The sequence below is a fragment of the Apteryx mantelli genome, chromosome 4, assembly GCF_036417845.1.
Source record: "Apteryx mantelli isolate bAptMan1 chromosome 4, bAptMan1.hap1, whole genome shotgun sequence".
Classification (NCBI taxonomy): Eukaryota; Metazoa; Chordata; class Aves; order Apterygiformes; family Apterygidae; genus Apteryx; species Apteryx mantelli.
In genome coordinates, this window is record NC_089981.1 from 21,701,170 (window position 1) to 21,709,709 (window position 8,540).

Consider the following 8,540-nt stretch of genomic DNA (forward strand, 5'->3'; position numbering starts at 1 on the left):
CCACCTGAACAAAATGCAAGGCAGGAATGCAAGATTTGGCTGTTTTTGTATAACAGCTATTAAGCAAAAGATTTTTCGGCAGTGTTTCTTTGATGTCAGCGTAAATATTCAGGTTGCTAGTGCTGCAGGATTGTTCCTATTGACTAAATGAATGTAAGCCAAAGTTTGTTCCTCTCTGCATTAGGGAAACTGCATGTATAGGGCACCTGCATCACTACGCTGTCTGCAGCTTTGCTTAATGCTGACAACAAATGGTAAAAGAACCACTAGAAAAAATGTGGCCCTCCTTTTTTTTCCTATGTTGCCACTGCCCAAACACTGGAAGCTTTTTTGAAAAAAATTTGAACTTTTGATTGAATTATTGTGTGTTATTAAGTAGAATGTAAAAGGGAACTGATAAGTTGTGTTACTGGTCTTAATATACATATTAGCATAGATGTTACAGTCTCAGGCCTATTTAAAGGAGAACTATACAACAGTGGGGTATAAATAAGATTTTCGTTACTGCTACCCTGAATTCCTCCCACAGATCTGGATTCCTACAGGTGTAGTGGTGCATGTGATTGGGGCACAGAGCTTTTTTAAAGTGAAGAGCAAGAAAATGGTGAGGAGTGATGTGAAAACTTGAGAGGAACAGCAAGCTTTGCCTTCTAAAATCAACAACCTAGAAACTGAGCTGGAAAGCGTTTCTGAGGTTCTCAAGACAGCTTCTGTTATTTTTGTAGCCACCTGCAGTGAGCCCTTTGAAACTATGCAGTCTGAGGGGGGAATACCCTCATGTCTCTGAGGAAGAAGAAGATCTGAGCCAGGAAGATGTCTTTACTGAACTGAGAGTATGGAGAGAGAAGCATAAACGGTGAGAGTGTGAGAAAACTGTAGACTGTCATGCAATAAAAGAGGAATTCATTTTCTGCCTTAATAATAAACAAACTCTTTGGCCACCTGGTGGCGGTTTCATGGGATAGCCTTTCATCTTCTGCCTCCCTGTCTCTGCAGACAGCGCCAGCAGCCCTATGAGCAGTTCTTCCTGCTGGAGTAACTGTGCGATAGGCAAAGGAAAAGGAAACCGAAATTCTGTCCTCTCTTTAGAGCAGGCTAAAGAGTAGCTTAGACAGCTTACCTGCTTAGAGAGTGCAAGGAAATGACTGGTAGGACATTCTTGGTTCTCTCATTGTTTACCTTTAGACAGAAAAAGAGGTGAAAGTGGAGGAGGATTTTCAGAAGCATCACATTGGCCTAACCAAATGAAAATTTTGCTACTGATTTCAGAGGGAAGTAGAATTAGGTCATTTTTGGTTATTCCTGCTCAGCTTGCCTGACTTTATGGATAGGATGACTCTCACACCTGGCCTCATGCAATCTCCTCCAAGGTCTACCAATAGACTACTGCTGTCTTTGGATCAGGCCACTTTACGGGCAGAGTTGTCTTCTGTTTTGCATGCCTGCTGTCTGTGTAGTAGTCCAAAGGCTGAAAGGAAAAAGAACACGGTGTTGAGATTCCCCCAACTCATAGACAGATGATAGTTTTTTGGAAGTGAGAATGGCTTTATTTCTCTGAACTTGTTTCACTGCATAGTATCTGGCCCATTTCACTGGTTAACTTAAGGATACTTTCAGACAATCGGACGTGGGCAGCTTAGATGCATGATCCATTTATAATGTTATTTCATATCTCCAGGTAGGTGGAAAATCACTGGGTGTGACTAAATCCACTGCCCTGGTACTTGCCTCTGTGTGGCCACACCAAGCTGCACTTGGCTTACTGCATATTCACAACTCAAAGGCTAACTAAACATTAACACTTAATGTTGTTCAGGTGCCTGCAAATGGTTCAGCAAGAAAAGTCCCCCCAAGTACTGAAGGCAACTCTTAGTGACGAGGAGGAAGATGAAGACTGCGGCCTGACTGACAACTGTGAAGATGAATCGAGGGAGACCTATGATGAGGACCTCACTGAAACGATTTCACTTGATTCTTTCCATTCCTGTCTTTCCCAGTCATCCTCAGGTACCAGTCCTCTGAGAAAGCATTGACATCATGTAGTGACAAATGTTACTAACCGTTCTCAGGCAGATGTATTAGTAACTATGATGTTCTGAGATTTGGTTCCTGTGCTGTAGAGCAGTCACTTGGAAATGTTATTGCAGAGCCAGACCCTAAATAATGCATTCCAGTTTTTAGGTGGGACGTGGTGGACCAGCTGTGTCAATCACCAGCTGATATATTTCAGCATAGGTCAGTAGAATTAAGAGGAACAAAGCTGATCTCGCACCAGTTCAGAATCCAGTCTAGAGGAAAGATATGCCTCTTTCTTTTACCTTCTGTAATTAATTTAGGTAATGCCAGGTGAGTATAAACACTATCATTCCAACTGAGTAATGTTTTACCCCTGGTTGGCACTGATGCAAATAATGCCTGAATTAATGATTATGGTTCAATTGGATAACTGGAAATTCTGGGAAGACGCGCATCCAAAGGGTGCATTCAGTAAATAGTTTAAAAATAAAGTGTGCTCTTTTACTCAGGAACAAAGCCAAAGACCTCTCTGGAATTGTGCTTGCATGAATTCCCCCTCTTCGTTACTTGTTGAATATTGTATTTAAGGATCTCATAAACTTTAATAATGATTATTCCAAACACATATCAAGTAAAGGAGTGTAGAAAAGGATGGCTTTAATCTATTTCTATAGTTAATAATTACATTTTTTGCCCCAATAAGTATTAGTATGTGAGTTTTGCTTTTACATTTCTTTCAAGGACAAAATGGATCTATTAAAAAGGAAAACAGTATTTATAAAACACTAAATTCTTAAAAGTCTCTGCGTATAAACAGTAGCATAAACAGTATCTTCCTAACAAGAAGAGAATCTGTTTGGAAAATCTGGAGAAATGGCTTATTGTCCGATGACCACACAAGTCTTAGATTATGATCTCTTTAGATTTAATATGATCTCTTTAGACTGAATATGATTTATTATGACCTCATGGTCTCTTTAGATTTAATAGACAATGCCCAAAACCATGTCAGGGTGTGCTAGTGACGTAGTCTGCAGGATTGTAAAAGTGAATGGATGTGCATGGATGAGGTTTTTGAGATCTGTTAGGAGAGCGGTTGGAACTCTAGTGGTACCTAAGGGGAGGGGAGAGAACAGATCCCTAAATCACAAGTAACTGGCCATAATAACCAAGATTTATACAAGATAATTGCAAACACAGTTGCCGATGTCCACTGTCACTAATAGACGTACATGTTTTAGGGAGTAGATACCTGATGCAACTTTAGCAACTGATAGACTTTATTCAGCAAGGCAGTTAAGAACGTACTTGACCTCTGTGAATTGAGACTGTATTGGAGTGCAAGATTTGTAAAAGTATTTAAGTGCCTCAGCACTGAACTTTAGAATTCTGTCCTGCCCAGTGTGATTTTTCTGATTCAGATGGTAGAACTTTTGCGGGAAATAATCCTTCTGACCAGGAAAGAACAAATCATCTGAGTAAAAGCATTCCTATCTAAACATGTTTGCAGCATCAGGTCTGTATAATCTGCAAGCTTTGGAAGTCTTGAAGTGTTATTTCAGGCTCTTGAGTCAGGCACACCAGTCTTTCAGAGTGTCTTTACTTAAAAATAAACAACCAAACAAAAAAATCAAATTTAGACATTTTTAAAGCATATAGTATGGTGGAAACTGCTTAGTGCAAATTTTCTATTGGATTTATATGGTTTCCTAAGCAGTAAAATACATCTCAGTCAGTTAGGAGATACAAAGCTGAACTTTCCATCCCTGTGTTTTGGTGGCACAACTACTCCCAAAGCATTCTTTAGATTGTGTTCCTACCATGAACTCTGCACATCAGGCAGTTAGGTACAGTTAGTTCTTTTAATAGACAAGAGCAATTGGATCCCTGCTATATATAGAATGATTTTAAGGAGTTGTTCATGCACACGTTATGTTCATAAGTCAGCAACAAGGTTTTTCTTATATGTTGCACCTGAGAATTTCATGGGCTAAAATCTGAACAGCCAGAGGAAGAGCAGGTAGACTGCTCTTTCTGTACGTAGGAAAATATTTTCCTAACATTCAGGCATTTTCCTTAATTTTTAAGTCTAATTTCAAAACCTTATTCCTACACCTCTGTATCTGATAAAAACACGGTTCCACTGATTTGTGATTGGTTTTGCACCTTGAACTTCAGGGAGGTGGATGGGGTCCTCAGGCATTTAAAACAGGCCAGGGCAAACAGTGGTCAGGAATGATGCAGGTATGGTTGATCCTGCCTTGGGACAGGAGGGTGGGTGAGATCAAGAGATTTAGTCTGTTGCTCTTAAGCTGTGCACAGCTCGTGAGCTGTTTGCATGCTTGGCAGTCGCATCACCAGCAGCGCTGGCAGGGAGGTCACCAAACAAACGAAATCTCTGGCTATCAGAGGAAGCAATCCAACAAGGGCAGCATTACCGGGTGCCCTGGGACACACCTGCCCACCCAGCTCCATCACACAGGGTTCTCTAAAACCTTTTGCTCACTGTGTCAGTTGTTTAGGAGTAAGGTGAGCCTGTAAATCACTGTACTTCCCCATTTTTCAGATTCGTCGCATACTCAGGAGTGGACAGTGTTCTCCAACCCAAAACGTTGTCTAATTCCATCTCCTCCAAAAAGCCCTTCGCCTGCATCTGTAATGGGTGTTGCAGCAAGACCCTGGAAAATGAGGAACCACAGGCTAAGATGCCTAAAAATACCCAACCAAGAGGAGGACAGGCAGCGGATGCAGCTTTGCCAGTCAAGGGCTGGTCAAGGAACTTCAGCTGAGCCTCTGGGCGAGGAACTTGCTCTCCTGAGCCTGCACAGCGCGCCTGCTGTATGTGAGGCTTTCCCTTCCCAATCACAAGGGCAACACCAGCCTGGTGGGAGCACTGGCAGGCTGAGACCTATTTCGGGACCAGCAGCTGTTGGATCAACAAGTGTCAGGTACGCATGCTGCTGGCAGCTCTCCCTACAGGATGTCTAGTAAAAACAGAAGGGACTTCACGGCAGGAAAAAGCATACTTCTGTGTTGTTTCTGGAATCTCCTGCCTGTTCTGTAGAAAGAACTCCTTTTATTCATGCTGGCCTTTTTGTTTGTCCTTCTAAGGCTAAATGAAACATTTGCTCATGTTACTCATAGCTTGAATGTTGGAAATATTGTATTTTCTTGAATAACAGCCCAGAATCTCCCTGTGTCCTTTCTGCTCCGTTCCCATGTTTCCCGTGCAGGGCCATTATCCTTGTATACTGTAGAGCTCTGGTAGTGGTACCTGTTCAAGACTCTCCTTGGGCAAATACCAGAACCAGTTGCTAACATGCCACTATATTTTTTTCTCTTGAAACTTGCATCAATTCATGTTAGAAAGAACTTTGGAAAATAGAGACCTTTAGAAAATAATGTAGGTGTTAGGTAAGTATCATATGCACATAAACATGGTTATTTCTGGACCCTCTTACTCTAAGAACTGGACCCTCTCACTGTAAGATTGGCATCTCATTACTTCTTTGAAGAGCTAGAACTGAAGAGTCATAATATGAGATCTTGATTTTTATGTTAACATAGTTATTACGGTGCAGTGTACACACAGAGCGTGTGCCTTGTATGGAAAGATGGTGAGCCTTGTACTGCTCCCAGTCCTGCAAACTTTTGGTTCAGTTTTCAGATTGGGAGTCCACAGAGCCAATGGGAAGAGTGCAGACATCCAGATTCAGAGTGCAATTTTACCTTAGTGTTTCTCTTTTCCCCAGGGCCACCGTGGATAAGAGTGCACCCAGAATGATCAACCATCACCAACCAGTTGTACGCTCATCCACAAAAAACACAGAGAGGTTTGGGGTGACGAATGCAGCTTGGCCCCTGACTGCCAGGGCTGTGCTGCAGAAGTTGCCAGACAGACCCAGTGTCTCGACAACATCTCAGAGCAAGACTCCCCAGTCCTAGAAGACAGCCCACATGGCTACGTGTGTTGGAGCCACGCACGCAGCGCAGTCTTGAGTCACTGGATGTGTTCCTTACACTTGAAGGGCTGATGCTATCTTTCAGCTTCATCTGCAAGCTAAACAGAGCTGTGCAAGCAGAGCACTTTAAACAAATGGCATGATTTGCCTCAATTAAGGCTACAGCTGGTCAGAAGTGCTTTCTTTAAGGAGCACCTGCTGATCAACATAACAGCTAATCAACCTCTTATTACAGAAAACACAGTTATTTTTGCAGCTTTCTTGTACTAAAACAGAACAAGTCTTAGCATATTTCCACTTTTTCACATCATGCCCTGCTCTGTGAGTAAGGGCAGTGTCACTGCGAGTAAGGCAATGACACTAAACCAGACAGGACTTAGTCTGCAGTTCCCAAAGAGGGCCAGAGAAGGTGAGGGCTGTGGGGCATTCCCTTTTGCAGTCGGTAGCCTGGTCTAGAAATGGTCCTGGTAGTATCTGCTGCAGTCCTAAACATTTAACGTGCAAGGGACAGAGGCAGAGTTCAAGGGGAAGCAATGACCTGAGCATATTGCAAGGCAGAGGTGTGTTGCCTGTGTCCCCAGCAGAGGAAGAATCCAGCCTGCAGGAAGCCGGAGTGGTTTCAGAGCTAATGCCCATGGCCCCGCAGAGCTCAGCCTGTTCATGATTATCCAGGGTTCCTGCTGACTACATCACTGTGGGAGGGAATGCTGAAGAAGTAGCTCATTACGGCATTAATGTGTTTATCTGCTCTGTAGCTGCCTGGAAGGACTTCTCTCAGTGCCTATGGATAGACATTGCACATCAGAATTTCATAAGTAGAGCTGACCTCTGTAAACAAGTTGTGTTGTGTCAGAGCCTCCTTTGCATGTACCTTTAGAGTAAATTTTCTGCTTCTGGTCTTTTTAGATCGAATGGGCTTTACAAATTCTGACTCAACTATTTTAAATGGTACAGCAGCTAAGATGAGGTAGGGGTGTAAGGAAACATCTCCTGTTTTTCAGTGGGGTATTTGTTTTATAGTTGGGTGAGATTCAAAACAGCTGTTTTAGTGACTGCAAACTGAGATACTGATCCAAATGTCTAGGCCTTACAATTTTATTGGTGCAGTCTGAAGCCAAGCATCATCACATTTTTATCTAATTTAAATGACTATGTTAGATATACATATTTTTAAATCAGTTGATAAAACAGTAATTACATGATGAGCTAATGAATTGTTTGATGTCATCTATCTACTGGTCAGCTTAAAGGAAACAAGCAGAATAACAGAGTAAGCCCAAAAACTTCATCTTGTCCTGGGGTACTTGCACCAGTTTCTCCTACAAAACAGTTTGGAGGTGGAAGCCACTTTGCACAGCCTCAGTGGGCACTTGAGGAAATCAGCCGTCAAAAGCATTAAAAATGACATAACGTGATTCCGTGAAATACTATGGATGCAGGAAGGATTTCCAGTCAGATGTTGCCCAACAATTGTGCCTGTGTCATTAAACTGGCTTCTAAAATTGACTCTTTGCCAGTGTCACTTGACCATGAGCAAAAAAAAAATCTGACCTTGTAAAAGAAAGAAGAAAGTGGTAGCATAATTTTCAGGAGTGCTCTGCACTCTCCCTGCCTGCTTGAAATCTGCAGCCCTCGCTGGCGCTCGGCACTGGTAACAATTAGGCCCTTCTCTGTGACAAGGGTAGTATCAGCGGGTGATGGTTAGGACTGTGTTCCCCAAATATTCAGAGGGAAATAGTCCTTCTCAAGTTGCGTACTTGATTTCAAAGGGGCAGAAAAAGCATAAGTGGGTTTTTGTGTATCAAAATCGGGCAGCTAGACTGGTCTGCACGTGTGCATTTGCAGATGCAAGATTCCGGGTACGGATTTGGAAACTACTCTCAAAAATGTCTGTGAGCTCTTTTCTCAGCAAACACAGATTGGCTCTGTCTGTATGTGGTGCAAGGAGCTTCTTTGTGGTGGGGGAGAGGGTGTGGAGAAATGATCAGAAAAAATGAATTTTTGTCCTTGAATTGGTAAATTGCCATGAGCTGCTTAGCAGGGAGAAAGGAAAAGAAGTTTGAATAATATATGTTTGGGTGTCTTCCGAGCAGTCCTTTTTGTCTGCTTTTTGTCACCATTTATCTAGCAAAAGAGACCCCAGTACGGACTGTTTTGCTACCTGTCCAGTCTTCTCTTCTGTCCCTGAAGTTCAGAACTGAACCGGCAACCCCCCTTCCCAAGCTCTGCTTTCGTATGTGGGAAATAAGAGATGCTGAGGGCCTTGTCCAAAGCGTTTTTGCTCAGTTTCCTGCTTTAACTTTCCATCAGATACCCTGGTGGTAACCGTCAGGGGTGCGGGCAGCGTGCGACCTTCAAAACAGCCACCAACTGTAAGAAAGACAGGTATCGAAGCCATGTTTGGATTGAGGGCTCGTCTGCCCAGTCAGTATTACTGCAAGGACTGCAGTATCCAGAGCTGGCTTGGAGGTGTGAGGAGTGAATAGGTTAGTGTGAGCATCGCGGCATGTTCTAGCAAATGCAAAATGTTTTTGCTCCAGTGGGACTGTCCCGCAGCAGAAA

At 42.9% G+C, this 8,540-nt stretch overlaps 1 protein-coding gene across 5 annotated transcripts in view; it reads left to right on the forward strand.

Annotated features, from left to right (window-relative positions):
• LRRC56 (leucine rich repeat containing 56) overlaps positions 1–7,887 on the forward strand; it is an 87,782-nt gene extending 79,895 nt beyond the window's left edge. For all 5 annotated transcript variants that reach the window (XM_067295955.1, XM_067295956.1, XM_067295957.1 and 2 more), the window contains 4 exons: positions 726–856; positions 1,817–2,007; positions 4,583–4,964; positions 5,769–7,887. In XM_067295955.1, the coding sequence (XP_067152056.1) occupies positions 726–856; positions 1,817–2,007; positions 4,583–4,964; positions 5,769–5,961 (897 nt within the window). In that variant the 3' untranslated portion in view covers positions 5,962–7,887. The remainder of the gene's footprint in view (positions 1–725; positions 857–1,816; positions 2,008–4,582; positions 4,965–5,768) is intronic.
• Positions 7,888–8,540: the final 653 nt, after the last annotated feature.